We start from the raw sequence: 16,112 nt of genomic DNA on the forward strand, positions 1-16,112 counted from the left end.
TCAGGCTTGGTACCTGCAAGTACATAGCATGTGCTTCACCCCAAATTTAGTGGATAGAGCCGCTATTAATTTAGTTCAGAATTATGTATGTTAGCAGTTTGGGCTGGGCGAAGCTGGATGGTTCTTCTTGTCTCAGCTCATATCACATTATCTGTAGTCATCTTCCAGGTGGTCTATGGGCTGGCTGGTCTTAGGTGGCCTCAGCTGGATGGCTCATCCCTATTCCATGTGCTCTGGTCCTATAGCAGGCTGTGCCAGCTTGATCCCATGGCTAGGCAGGATTTCAGCAGAGTAAGCAGAAGAGGGCAAGGCCTCTTCAAGCCTTGGTTTGGCACTTGCACAACATTAGTTCTGCCATGTTCTGTTGATCAAAACAAGTCATGAAGCCAATCCAAATTCCAGGGGTGGGTAAATAAATCCCCACTTGATGGCTAGCTGCATAGTGACATTGCAAAGGAACATGAATACAGGGAGAGGGACACTTTTTTTTCCCCAAATACTCTACCACAAGAGGGTTTTGGATGCAAAATCAACTATAATCTCTAGTGTAAATTGAAAGGATAGGAAATCAATATGATATAGTCTTAATGTAGTAGAGAGGAAGTTGGAGGCAAAAGACTTGAACTTAATCCTTACTTCTGTTATTGATTAACTTGACCCTGGTAAAATAAATGATCTGTACTCATTATTCTCAGCATAAAGTTTTCTAAATTCAAAATTATTGCATGGAATAAATGAGGTAATGTGTGGGGAAATGTGCATTAAGTGTACATATATAAATATATATTATGGATTACTATTCTTTGATATAAAATATACTTTATAAGAGGTTTCTAAAACTCTTACCTTAGACCACCTATCTATCCTTCTCATTATCTCTATAGAATGTAGAAATTTATTGACATTTAGATACTGGGATTGGTAATAAAAATGTGCATTACTTAGAATTCCATTTCTCAGCTACCTTTGCCAGTATTCCTTTGAATCAAATATTTTTCGAATCCTTCTATGTACAAGGTATAATATTAGCTGCTAGAAATAAAGAGAATGAAAAATGCCCTGTCCCCCAAAACTTCAGTCATCTTTTGAAAAACACACAAACAACAATTTAATGCAATATGACAGAAATGCAAAGGATGCTGTGGGATCTCAGAAGAGGGATGCCTGACATATTCAGGTGGGAAGGTTACACAGGGACGGCTTCCTAGAGAAGGTAGTGTTCAAATGAGAAGTACAAGTGTACTAGGTAGAATAATCTGAAATTCAGTTCCAAATGCCCAGCTGGTTGGATACCATTGTTTTAGACACTTGCCTGGATAAACCTGATTCATTCATACCTATGCATCAGCTCCATTCCCCATGAAGTATATCCATTCATCTCCCCCAACCCTAAATTGAACCACTTGAGATTTCTTAGACTGTATTCCTTAAACATGGCATCCCATGCCTTTGCTTCTGTTGCTCACTCCACCTGGAATACTCTTGCCTCTTTTATTTCCATTCAATTTCCAATAAACACCCATGGATGATTTCTGAATCTAGTAAGAGTCGCTTTTCTAGGATATCTTTCCTGATTTACACAGGTATAAATAATCACCATTCCTTTCTGCTCTCATTATATCCTGGTTCACACACTATAATTATTTTTGTATCAATTTACATATGTCTACTTTATTATACCATATGCTCCTAGAGCACAGGGACCATTCCTTATTCATTCAGACAAAAGGAATAGACATATGGTCAGGAGAATGCAGAATACATGTTACATTCAGAAAGAACAGTAATTCAGTGTGGTTGGAGTAAAAGTAGCATTGTGGTCTTGTATAACCTACTATAGAATTGGACTTTATCCTGAATTTGGAGTTGAAAAAGGAGTGTGATATGATCAGGTTTATGTCTTTAGAAGGATCTGCCAGATGGCATAGACTGAAAAGAAAGATAGGGAGAGTAATAAGGAAGCTACTTCAATAATCCAGGGGAGCAGTGGTGAAGATCTTAACTAAGACAGTCATGATGAAGAGTCAGAAATACTTAGATCATTGGGAGGTAAACTAGAGTAGTGCTTCTCAAACTTTCTTGTGCATTAGAATTACCTGGAGATCTTTCAAAGGCCTTGATGCCTGGGCCTAACTACATACAAATGACCTGAGAATCCTTAGGATTATTACTATTATTATTAATGTTATTATTGTTATTATAATTATTATTGTTATTATTATTCTCCAAGGGATTTCAAAGCTTAGCTAAGTTTGAGAACCAGTGGACTAGAGTACTTGGTGTAGGCAATGAGAAAGGAAGAGAGAAAATAAATCTCTTAGTTTTCTAACTTGGTGGGGGTGGAGTATATTTAACATGAAGAAATAAGCAAATTCAGGGCAGAGAAGTATAGTTGCTTTTGGGCAAATTGAATCTATGTAGGGGTTAGAAGGTAGTTGGATATGCTATCCTTGAACTTAGGAGAAAGATAAGATGGAGGTGTACGCTTTATAAATTTTCTACATATAGATGTTATCTGAAATCATGGTGATTGTGATGTTTGAGAAGGTGTATAAAGTGACACTAAAAAAGGAGTATGAGTAGACCCTGGGGGCATCATCACGTAAAAGGTGGCCAGAGGTAGAAGAGCCTGAGAAGGTACAACAAAAATACAAGGAAAGTAGGTATTTCCAAAGCTCACATGGAGGAGGGTTTCAGCAAGCTGGAGTGGTTCACTGTCTAATTGCTGAAGAGAGTTCTAGTAAAGATTTGGGTGGAAAGTATCTAATATATTTGCCAAAGTCACTGGTGACCTTGGGGAAATGAGTTCCTAGATACAATAGGTACAGAAACTAGATAAAATATATAAAGAAGTGATCAAAGGGAGAGCAAAAAGCAGCCATTATTGTAGTTCCTGAGTAGTCCAGTGTTTTGTTTTGCTTTTCCTATTCTAGTGGAAACGTTTGATTTTCTATGGAAACTATGTACATATTTGTTTAACTGAAATCTGATTTTTCTGTGTTAGGAATAGTTGTTATTAACAACACATTTCTTAGTCCCAAAATAAACAAAGAAAATGATGAATTTTTAAATAATATAAAAAGACAACTTTAAGAATATTCTTCTTTCTGCCAACATTAAATAAGTAGTACCCACATAAAATTTGAAGAACTTAAAATTTCACTTTTAATGTCCTATTCTCAATGTGTACATTTTAGGAAAATTGTACCAATCTCAGTTTTGCTTTATTTGTACTACAGTATAAGGAACAGTTAAAATTTGAATGTTGTACAGTTAATTAATATTTAATAAACATTTTCTTAGTTTAAATGTCTTTGAAAATCACACATCCCATGCTATTTTTCCTCCTGAATATAATCCCAGTAGTGTTAAGGGATAAAACTGTTAGATTGTTTGACAAAACCTAACTCAGCTACTTGTAATTTACAGTTGTTCACCTTTGTCACTTCACAGTTTTTCCCTACTAAAAAATTTAAGTTGTCTTGAAGCTGAATTGTTGACTGAATTTCCAATGTAGTTCATAGTATGGTTACAGAATACCAAAACAGTGTTGCCAACATATGTGGGGTTTTTTAAAGATTTTATTTATTTATTTGAGAGAGAGAAATAGCGAGCGAGTGAGAGAGAGAGCATGAGCAGGGGTCAGAGGGAGAACAAGGCTCCTTGCCAAACAGGGAGCTTGACATGGGGCTCAATCCCAGGACGCTGGGACTGTGACCTGAGCCAAAGGCAGGCGCTTAATTGCCTGAGCCACCAGGCGCCCCATCCAACATATGTGTTTTCAGCATACACTTTAAGTAAATGGAAGTTTGGGGAGATACCCAGCTTGTAACCAATTTGAAGTTTTATGTTGTTCTTCACCTTAATTTCTGATGTGCACACTTTATTATAATTCAGCTTGAAAAAAATGCTTAATAAAATCATTTCATTTTTTCCATAAGAGTAATTTTAAAGAATAATTTAATAATGAATGATGGTCCTTTAATTTAAAAGTTAGGAAGGAAGACAATAGAAGCCATTTAATACTATTTTTTGTTTTGCCTTTTTTTTTTTCTTCAGAGTAAGTGTCCTGTTTTTTACTCTTGAGGCATTTTTCTAAGAGAAACTGCAAAATTTGATTCATAAATTATTATAGTTGGTATTTCATATGCTTTAGAACATTAATGTCTCATAGCAATTAGATGTCTACACAGAGTACACATTTTATTTTCAGTAATCAGGAATCAAAATGAAAGTCAAGCTAATTAAAAATGCAATTTAAAAATATTCTGTGTAAAGCAGAATTACATATAAGAATGCCCTTTCATGGAACACATCACATTTTAATGACCAAAGCACCAAAAACCAGTCTTGATAAGATGGGTCTCAATTACAAAACATTCTGTAAAACAGGAGCTCTGATCTGTGTTGCAGTGTTCTAAATCATAGTATCCTTTTGCTTTTACTAATTAGTCTCCCTTTCCAAAAATATTGCTAATCCTGATTAATTACATGTGTTTTCATGGACTAGGAATCTTACCATGAGCTCTTGGCAAATTTGCTTTCCCATTTTCTTGGATGACAACTTCAGTACTCCCATCTCTCCCCCAGATTTCTAAACCTCTCTCCCCCATTCTCCTTCCTGTCAAGAGACCTCATCTACTATTTAAGAAAATGTAAACACCAGGAAAGATAATTTCACCATTTCTACACCAAATCCATAAACTGAGGTTATCCATACCTATTTTTTTCTCCCTACTCATCTCTTCTCCATTAAACTGGAAACAGTGCTTCTACTCCTATCAACGGTTACTTCCTCTATTTACGTGAGGGATTCATCATCACCTCTTGCCTTCTCAACACGTTCTTCCTCTTTTCCAGATCATTCCCACAAGCATAAAAACATATTCACATATGGCCTATTAAAAAAACCATCTCTCACTAGACCTCCCATAACTCTTCATCTGCTGCCCCATTTATCTTTTAGCTAGTCCACCCAACTCTTGGGAGAGTTATGTGTTATCGCTTCTCTCCACTTCATATTCTGTTCACGCAGACTATTCTGGTCTGACTGCTGTCCCCTCTGCTTCATTGAAGCCCTTCTTGTAAAGGTTACCAATGGTTTCTGTATTGCCAAATCACATGGTCAATTCTCTCTTCTCTTATGCAGACTCTCAGAAGTATTCACCAGAATGGATTGCTTTTATATTTTTTGGAACACTTCCCCCTCTTGGCATTTGTGACATCACATTCTCAGGTGGCATATCTTCCCTCAGAAGTTACCTAACCAGGTAGCTTTAAATACCATTATATGTCGAAGTTTCTAAAAAGTACACCCTAGGGGCGCCTGGGTGGCTCAGTGGGTTAAAGCCTCTGCCTTCAGCTCAGGTCATGATCCCAGGGTCCTGGGATCGAGCCCCGCATCGGGCTCTCTGCTCGGCAGGGAGCCTGCTTCCTCCTCTCTCTCTGCCTGCCTCTCTGCCTACTTGTGATCTCTGTCTGTCAAATAAATAAATAAAATCTTTAAAAAAAAATAAAAAATAAAAAGTACACCCTAAAGAGGGTACTCTTTGGGAAATTCTAGATTCATGTATACAGTGATACAATTTATGTCCTCACTAATGATGCTTACTAGACATTTTATGTTAATATATTATAATAAAACTTCTTAATACTCCCCCACTAGTTATTTTCATAGGCCTTCTTCCATCTCAGTAACCTAGGGGTCATTCTTCATCTTTCCTTTTCTCTCATCTCCTGAATCTGACCAGTGACCAGTCTTATTGATTGGCTCCAGCTCAGAACCATCCACTTCTCTGCATCTCCATGGATATGAAGCAAGGAGCATTATTTCAACCTAACTTGTCTCTGCTTTCATTCTAAAACACCTTCACTCCATTCCCTCTAAGTTAGTGAAAAGCATCTTTTGCAAATGTAGATCAGATTATTTTATCACTCTCCTTTAAACCTTTCACTGGCCTCTGTTGCATCTATAATAAAACCCAAACTCCCACAGGGTTCAGCTCCCAGAGATATGACTTCTGCCTGCTTTTCTCACTTTCTCTTACATTCTTCTTGCCCTAGCATGAAACTCCATTCACATGACCTTCGATTTTTCTTAAATATGCCATGCTCATTCCCACCTCAGTATCTTTGCACAGGTACTTTCCTCTACTTAGAATGCCAGTTGTCACCCAATTCTCCATCCCATTCTTCTGCATAAGGTACCTTCTTATCTTTCATAACTCAATGTACAGAGCCCTTTACTGACCGTTGTCCGATATGGCACTATGCACCCTCGTGATGTCTGCTATTATGCCTTCCTAACAATAATCTTGACTTGGAAAGAGTCCCAATAATTGTGTTTTTTTTTTAACTTGTTATGATCATTTTCCCTCCCTAAAATGTAAGCTTCAGGAAAGCAGGGATTTGGGGGGGGGGGGTTGTTTGTTTGTTTATCACTTTTGAGTTAGAACAGTTACAGGTATATAGTACAAGAAACACTTGTTGAATGTTCAATAGAACAGACTCTAAGTCCATGTCTTAAACTCCTATGTATGTCATTTGCTGTCTACCTCATAGTACATGCTCAATATGCATATTAATTGACTAAATGACATTGTTTGAATCTCCAGCTGGACTGTATATCATAAAATGTAGGATGTTGTTCAAAACTACATAGCATTTGGCTTTTACATATGAACTCTTCCAATAATGTTTTAAAATATGAGTTATAGAAAATGGAGCACTGGAGCACCTGCATGGTGCAGTCATTTGAGTGTCCACCTCTTGGTTTCAGCTCGGGTCATGATCTCAGGGTCATGAGATAGAGCCCCGTGTTGAGCTCTGTGTTCAGTGCAGAGTCTGCTTGAGATTCTCTCTCCCTCTTCCTCTGCCCCTCCCACTTGTGCTCCCCACCTCTCTCTAAAATAAGCCAGTAAATCTTTAAAAAATGGAGCTCTAAAATGGTATAATTTAAGTTAAATATAGGCAAAAGTTACTCAATTTATAAAGAAATTTCTCTGGATATTTATTTCTAGTAATGTTGCATGATGTTCACAATACAAAATCTGTCAATCCTCTTTTTTCATAGGAATAGAAACCCGGTTCTTGACTAAAAACCAAGCACAATAGAACACTGAAGGACTTTTTAATTACCAAAGAAAGATTAAATCATGCCCAGTATCCTTTTAGTGTTCATATCTTATTTCCTGACTCTTCTGAAAAGCTTAATGTCTTTTAGTAAAGAATAAAGTGATTTGGGGGTCATCTGTATTCCAGTGAAATAGAATGTCACCACATATTTTCCGAAAACATCCCTTGTTTTTAGATTAAGGATATTTAAACTACGAAGACAAATTAATATTTTAAAAACAATGTATAAAGTTATTTTTTCCCTTAAATATATTTGACTATCAAAAAAAAATGGCTTAGCAGGGCACCTGGGTGGCTCAGTGGGTTAAGCCTCTGCCTTCGGCTCGGGTTGGGTCATGGTCTCAGGCTCCTGGGATCGAGCCCCCCATTGGGCTCTCTGCTCAGTGGGGAGCTTGCTTCCCCCTCCCTCTCTGCCTACCTGTGATCGATCTCTCTCTGTCAAATAAATAAATAAAATCTTTAAAAAAAAAAATCTTAGGAAGTTATTTCAAAAGTGCCAATTTAAGTTTTGCGTGTAATAGTTGTCAAAATGCTACGTGAAAGAAACCAAAACAGAATTTGAATTTTCTTAAGCCAAAAGTGGTGTTAGTTTACACAAACAGACATGTTAGTGGTACACCTGGCTTAACAATGGCCATAGCATGGGTCTCTTCCCATCGCGCATTCTCTACCTTCCTGTCTCTGCTTTATTTTTCCCTAGTGCAACTAGCTTTGGGTAGAGGTGGCAGGATGGGTGAAGTGAGGAGTTAGTCAGTGGTCACCAGTTGCTCTGAACACACTTCATTGCAGTTTAGGAACCAAAGAGGGAAAGAATCATTTTCCTTCCCAGCTCCCGGACAGGACTTTGGTGAGAGCAGAGTAGCTGCTCACTATGATTAGCCCTATTGGAGGTACTTTATCAGTTTTGGGGGCAAGAATGTAGAGTCTGTTTCGATGAGGAAAGAAGAACAAGGTAGTGCTTGGCTGCTCAGAGCACACAAATAAAACCAACCTCTGCTTCACATCATGTTTCTTTCCCACGTGTGGTCACCCCTATTCAGTGACAGCCCACCCACAATCATACTCAGTCATTGCATTCCCAGGCATTTGGTGGCACCAATACTCTTGATGTTTAGGACAGTTCTCTAGGTAATATTTATTTCTCAAGCCCAGTGTGGCTTCTCATGATCTGTAGGACTTATAGGGTAAATTATGAGTTTAACCAATGCTAATGGCTATTTAGTAAAGTGGAACCAGGTTAGACACTAGTTGAGAGCGTATAGTATATCTTGTTGTCAGTGCTAGTAAACATTAGTTCCCTGGCAGTGAATTTCTTTGACTAGCCTATCTGCCTAGCTGGGCCCTGCCCACTAGAACCATCTCCCTTGTTGTCCCCAATGACTGCCCAAGAGTGGCACTGGAGTGGAGGACATTGTGCTGATTTCATACCCACTTCCTATTTGTATGGGAATGTGAACTTGGGGATTACTTTGTCATCACTGGAGGCGTGTTTAGTTTTAATTTTTGTTTTTTGTCTTATCTTGATTTAAGTAATAAAAATCCCTAAAAACCCTGGTCTGTTGTTTGTTACTGTAACCATAGAAGAACTGGTATCTAATGCTAAAATCTTTTTTTCATTTTGTATCTTTGGATCTAACCCTGCCTTTAATGTTTTAGCATCAGGCTTGGGGACTCCACCCATTTCCTAAATCTTTTATTAATTTTTTTTTAACTTCATTTTAGTTGTTTTTTTTTTTTTTAAGATTTTTATTTATTTGACACAGAGAGAGAAAGCATAAGCAGGAGAGTGGCAGGCAGAGGGAGAGGGAGAAACAGGCTCCCCACTAAGCAGGGAACCCAGATGTGGGGCTCAATCCCGGGACTCTGGGATCATGAACTGAGCTGAAGACAGATGCTTAACTAACTGAGCCATCCAGGTATCTGTTTTAACTGTTTTGTTTTTAAAATATGTTTTGTTTTTCTTTGACCTTGAAGCCACTAAAGACAATAGGAATCTGTCCTACCTGCCTCCAGTTGATTTTCCTCTCAAATGGACTTCCTTATTTTTTCATGCAAGGGATATTCACTAGGAGGTATTAGTTTGGTCATGGAAGATCTGGTGTACCCTGTGGTATTCCTCACTGGTCTGTTTCAAACTGGGGAATGGGGCAGAAAGACCCTGAGATTGCAGATCATGTGGAAAGGGCAGAAAGGTCATCTCTTAACTGAAGGTTCATAATTTATGCTGGTGACCCTTTTTTAGTTTGCAAATGGACAAGTGTGGAGTTTGACTCCCCCCACCCTTTCTGTTAGCCACTAGAGAAAAGGCCATGGATCATTATTACATTTTTCTATAAATTCTTAGAAGCTGCATTCCCATTAGACACAAATGTTGAATCCTGAACTCGTCCCCAAATAATTAGGCATTCTCAGTTTTCCTCTTTGTTCATCATTTACTTTCTTCCCTTTTTCCCTCTCTCCAAAGAGGAATCTATCTGATCCTGGCTCTTTATTTCTCATCATTGTCCCACCTTTATCTGACTCATGTTCTGAGATTTCTCTCCATCCCTCAGATTCAGACTCAGATCTTTCGGTTCCTCTCTTTCAGTTGCTCCTTCTAGGACACAAGTCCTGTGTACTTTAACATCTGACCCTCTTTCCCATCGCCAAGACCAATACCTGCATTAGCCTTGCTCACTCTTCAATCTGACTCATAGTAATTGTTTGCCAACAGTTTTCGTCAGCTGTTTATTTTTCCCTTCTCTGACTCATGATATTCATTTTTGCTTACTTTTAAAAGGTGAGCTGATAAAACAACTCCCTAAACCTTTGGCAACCTCCCTCATTTATTCACTCAGTCTTATTGTGTGCCAAACAATGTGCTGGTTACTGTAGATAAGATGATGAATGATGCAGGGCAGTTCCAGCTCCCAAGGAGATGATAGTCTCTCAGGAGAGAAAAAATTCACTCAATTGTACAGACAAGCTTGTTGTCTTTTTGGTTTTCAGAACTCTCTCCAAGATGATCACAACTTATTTTCTGTTTCTCTCAATGTCAAATGCATTCATCCGACTTGTCCAACATACCTTTGTTTTGTTTTGTTTTCTACACATAAGTAAAAAAAGCTGCATGTGGTGAGAGCACAAGGACTTTTAGTGGACTGTTCCACTAGAATCTGTGACTTTAGGCTTGGCACAAACTCTTCCTGTCTCAATCTCAGTCTTTAAATATTAATAATAAAAAATTGCTGATGTGTATTAATTACTTATTTTGGGCCGGCAAAATCTAGTGGTTAAAAGCACAGACTCCCAGTCAGATTGCCTAGGTCTGAGTCTTGGCTCTGCTTCTTAGTAGTTATGTGACTTTTACATCACAGTGTCTCAGCACCTTCATCTGTAAAACTGGAGGACTAATATCGGGAATGATTAAGTAAATGAAGTAAAAACCATTAAAACAGTACCTAGTGCATCATAAGAGCTATATAGGTTTTTAGTAATTTCTGTTATTATTTTTCTGAAAGAGTACAATTATCCATATTTAACCAATGAAGAAACTAAAAATTTGCCCGGGGCCACACAGTAAGTGATAGAGTCAGAGTTCTCATCTGGACATTCCAGCTTCAGAGCAGGTAGTAGTAACTACTACTCTGTATAGCCTCTATTACAGGCTTACTGTAATACTATAGTTAAATAATCAACATTTAACCAAGTTTAAAAATATAATGCACTATGAATATGCAAGGTATTATTATCTGTGCTGTAATAAGATATGATTGAAGAAGACACTAATTTATTTCTTTCCCATATCCTGAAACTTTTAGCTATACCAGTAATTATATTAATGAAGATTTCCGTGTCATTGTATAATTTAGACAACCCTTTCACATACACAAATTTATCTAATTCCCACTATCACTTGCTGAGGTTGGCAAAGTCAGTATCATTATCTCCATTTTAAAAATGAGAATGCTTGGGAATCAGAAGAGTAACTCACATAAGAATTCAATAGTAGTAAGGTGCATAAACAATGAATTTTGGAACACTGAAGATAAAATTTAATTTAATTTAATTTAAAAAAAGAACACATAAAAAAGTGATAATATTTACACAATTAAAAGTTAGTATACAACACATGATAGAATAGAGTGATATTAATCAATGTATTTTAATGCATTATGATTATGATGCCAAACTAAAAATGATTTTCAGCAAAATTTGGACTTCGAATAGAGATTCCATTATTTATGAAGAATAATTGGTCTTTAATATAAACAATGATACTACACCACAATTTTGTAATGTGATAAATATCATTATAATAGTAATCATATTACAGTATATAAATGTATCAAAGTAACACAAGTATACACATTAAACTTAAACAATGTATTATGTGTCAAATTTATTCAATAAAACATTCAAAAATTTAAAAAAAATTCAAAGAAATAAATGAGAAAGTCTCTAACATAAGTCTGAAGCCTTAAATCTTACCCTTTGCCTCAGCGTACTACACTGCTGTTTTTAAATAATTTGTCTTTCAACAGATCAAAAACTAATTTTTATGATACAGTTTACCATTATAAACATATATGTGTAAATATTAATATACCCTTATGTGCAAAAGCACCCTTACGTGCAACTATTGGAACTGACATTCTTTCCTTTTTTTCTTCTTGAAGATTGTGATTGCTAGCATCATGTGCAGTTACAGCAAGAACGACTGGATGGAACTCTCCAAAATGGCTGAGGTAATGATTTCTTTAGTATATATTTGTTTTATTTCTTCTCTTCCATTTTTATTAGTTTTAAATAAAGACCTGCCATGAAAAATAGCCCCGTAGAAGTAAAATTGAATGGAAAATGGTAACTTAAAGCATTTCTATTATAATTTGTTTATCCTGTGTTTTCATTAAAATGATGGAAATGTAAATTTAAAAGGAATCTATTCTATAAAAGTGGTCCCTTGGATTTCACACACTACCTAAAAGTCCTTTATTCCTGGAATCCATATACTCTTTATTTGCATATTAAGCAAACTGTATATTATGATGGATGCCATGATAAAATTTAATTCTACCTTTGAGAGTGTAACAGGATCTTACCTTGCCTTTAGGCAAACTAGTTTGACAGCGAAAAGAAATTTTGAATATAAAACTCTTGAATATTTAAAATATAAAATGTTCATTTAATACTATTCTAGTTTGAATACAGACATGCATAAAATGGTAGGACAGAATGCTCCGGAATGGAACACTAGTCAGCAGGTTTTCCATAATATAAATTGAATCTTGCATAAATGCAAACAACTAACCATGTGCCTCAAATTTGTATTTCAAATAGAAAAATACATTCTTAAATTTGTACACTTATGTCCATCACGCTGTCATGAAAAATCTTCTAGACAGCTTTAGCTGAGTTTTCTTAAAAACCTCTCAGAGATGTAGAAGACTACATCTAACACTACTTATATACTAATGACTCTTCATTATAAAATATTATAAAGCCCTCTATGGTGTTCAAAAATTGTACATTTTATTTGACTATCTTAAAACTGCAAGGGAAAAAATGACTTCTGGCACTTAAGGGGGTAAAATTAAACATGGTCAGTAATTGGCTTCATGATCTTTGGTGCTGAGGTCACTTTACATGTGTATTTACCTAATTGGCCATGAAATCTTCCACAGAACCTGTGCTTGGCGTGAGCTTTGCCAATTTTAAGCTGATGATGATGAATGGCTTTATCACGCTGCTTGCCTTTCTGCCTTTCTGTAGAATAAAATACTTTAAAATAAATATTTTCTTCAGTAATGAGCATCAACTTTTAAATAACTGCATTTTACTTTTAAAAACTTTAATGAGTAACATACTAACCAACTTAAAGATACTTTTCACATTTCTCACATTTTGTATCTATTTCTTGAATTTCAGTTTTATTTAATATCATTTTCTAAGTATGGGTAGCAAAAAAAAAAAAGAAAGAAAGAAAGAAAAAGGACAACAAAAATGAAAGGAAGGAAAAAAGGAGAAAAGAAGGGAAAATTTTTATTTTATTTATTTTTTTAAAGATTTTATTTATTTGACAGAGAAAGAGACACAGTGAGAGAGGGAACACAAGCAGGGGGAGTGGGAGAGAAGCAGGCTTCCCACAGAGCATGACCTAAGCCCAAGGCGGAGTTAGGACTTAGGCACACAGGCGCCCCAGAGGGAAATAATTCTTTTTTCTTTAAAAAAAATTCTTTTATTTTTTTTTAATTCTTTTTTCTTTAAAAAGAAAAAGTTATGCTTTTCCTTTCAGTCGAACCAGTCTGTAGAATCTTTTCCCAGGAAAGCAATCTACATATCAAGAAGGTCAATCTATAAATAATGTCAATTAAAAAAAAATCTTCACTATAATCTTAAAAATATGGGCTGCCCCAGGGCATATCACCTGAAGGAGCTCTCCCCAGGCCTCCACATTCCCCTGGAGGGCAATATTAGGTAGCAGGATTCATCTTAGTTCCTGTGGTAGGTACGTAGTAACGCTTTGCAGAGTCAGTAGTTGGTTTTGTCTTTCTGAATGCATGCTTCAGAACAGATTAAAAGAGGTTATCTTTACAATGAAAGAGCCCACATTAGGGGCGCCTGGGTGGCTCAGAGGGTTAAGCCTCTGCCTTCGGCTCAGGTCATGATCTCAGGGTCCTGGGATCGAGTCCCACATCGGGCTCTGCTCAGCAGGGACCCTGTTTCCCTCTCCCTCTCTCTCTGCCTGCCTCTCTGCCTACTTGTGATCTCTGTCTGTCAAATAAATAAATCTTTAACAAAAAAAAAAAGAAAGAAAAAGAGAAAGGGCCCACATTAAAAGAAACCAAGAAAAACAAAAAGTATTCAAGCCAAAGTTACTGTACCACTTACAATGTACATTTCTTTGGGGGTGGTGATAATGGGTGGTAAGAAATCAGAGATATCACACCAGCTGTTCTAGCACCAGTTTTAAGTTCAGCAAATGACTGAATGTGATGATGAATATACTTTAAATTCATGAAGTTCCTCTCCTTACCATAGATTGATTTTTGAATTACGAGATACTGAGATACTGGGAACTGAGGAAATCTGTTATGAGCTCTTTACTATTACATCTGAAAACAGAAATGACACATGTACCAGCAGGACAGATCCAGATACATACCAGAACATGAAAAAGTAAAAACAGAGAAGCTGTGTCAGAATGAAAATCTGCATAAGAACAATCATTATTATTTGTTTATTTCACCAGTGACTACCACTGTATTTTACTATTCTGAATAAACATTTAAGACCATATGAGCGGTTAAAAAAAAATAGAACCTAGGTACATTCTTAAAATATGGTAAATTCAACTGAATGCTGTTTTTTAAATGTCTATCCAGTGTATCTTCTTTATCATGTGCATATTTTTTAGAAAGTTTTGTTTTCTTCTAGAAATAGAACCATACTGAACCATGCCTTCCTTTCTACTCGAACCCAGGAATGACCACACTTTTTTTTTTTTTAAAGATTTTTACTTATTTGTTTGACAGATGGAGATCACAGGTAGGCAGAGAGGCAGGCAGAGAGAGAGGAGGAAGCAGGCTCCCTGCTAGCAGAGAGCCCAATGCGGGACTCGATCCCAGGACCCTGAGATCATGACCTGAGCTGAAGGCAGCGGCTTAACCCACTGAGCCACCCAGGCGCCCTGAATGACCACTTTTAATGTCATCTTTTACGCATTCTTCAACCTGGTTTGAATTTGTTGTTTTATAAACACCAGGAAAAAGAGGTGGCCTCTGGAAAAGTTTTCACAGTTTAGTGTCAAATCAGTAGCATTATAGGGTCTGCTCAATTTTCAGTATCTGATCACAGGATTTTTTCTTTTCTGGGTCGTGGATAACCTATTCCAATTCCATGCAAAGGAAGATCTATGAAGCACCTACTGTGTGCATGGTCTCTTGCCAAAAAACAAAGGTGAATAAGATATAGCCTCAGCTGTATCAAATGATACCATTCAAAAAGATCAGAAAGACACCAAAGTGAACCAGACTGAACACTAACAATATCAGGTCTTACATAGATCTTGAGCTCATTTTAATAGATCTCAGAGCCATTTCTTTCTTAATGTACATTAGCTTAGAAGACATAGCCTATGTCAAAGTTCACATGAAGATGCTTGATTGAAGGCTACAACCCCAGAGCAGTATGAGTGGGAAGAAAAGGGAAATGGGATAGGAGTAAGGGAAAGCAGAGCCTGCATGGTACATGACAGAGCTGGCTCCCACTTCCCAAGGAAATGGAGCTGATGGCTCAGTCACATGGGACAGAGAGTGCCATGTGAAATCATCCTGCCTCTCAACAGTTGAGAGGAGAAGAAGGGTGAGAGATGTACCTACTGCTTCCTTTCTGTCTACTTACTTGGACTGGTCAAATTTCACATCCCAGAGCTGTCCTTTCCTCCACGCTTCTGGGGGGTTGTGTATCCTGCCCCTTTGGGGGCCGCTGCCAAGGAAATGAAATGCCACACCGTGTTGTGAAGTGTTTCCTGTGTGCTGTTTCTTGTGAGATGTTGTGAGATCTAAACCCAGACTGGAGGGAAAAAGCCTGAGCCCCCTGGTCAGGGCTGGCTGGGCGTTGGCATTCCTGGAGCTGTCCCTGGGACTAGTATGCCGGCGGCTGTGGCAAAGCGCAGCTTTCGTGCTGAGGGAGCTGTGAGAGCTGGCAATATAAGAGTTGCCAGGACAGCTACAGGGACTGAGGTCCCTTTTTAAGCTAGTGGCCAAAGTTTGTGTGGCAAATAAGGCCATCAAATTTGAAGCAGTGTATACATCGAATGTGTCTCCACAAGTATCGCTGCCATCCTAATCCCGGTTGATCTGAGACAGCGCCACTCATCTCCTTGCTCTCAGTCCCTTCGAAATCTTCCCACTATTTCTCCTAAGAGGCAAAATCCTTAACTTGACCTGGACTTACTACATAGTCTGGCCTCTGCCTGCCTCCCCAACGTCATCTCA

General features: G+C 37.5%; 1 protein-coding gene across 1 annotated transcript in view; it reads left to right on the top strand.

Annotated features, from left to right (window-relative positions):
• DPYD (dihydropyrimidine dehydrogenase) overlaps positions 1 to 16,112 on the top strand; it is an 842,461-nt gene that overhangs the window by 542,282 nt on the left and 284,067 nt on the right. The window contains exon 15 of the mRNA XM_080800117.1: positions 11,793 to 11,861. Coding sequence (XP_080656243.1) covers positions 11,793 to 11,861 — 69 coding nt within the window. The remainder of the gene's footprint in view (positions 1 to 11,792; positions 11,862 to 16,112) is intronic.

Source organism: Martes martes (genome assembly GCF_963455335.1).
Source record: "Martes martes genome assembly, chromosome: 4".
Lineage (NCBI taxonomy): Eukaryota > Metazoa > Chordata > Mammalia > Carnivora > Mustelidae > Martes > Martes martes.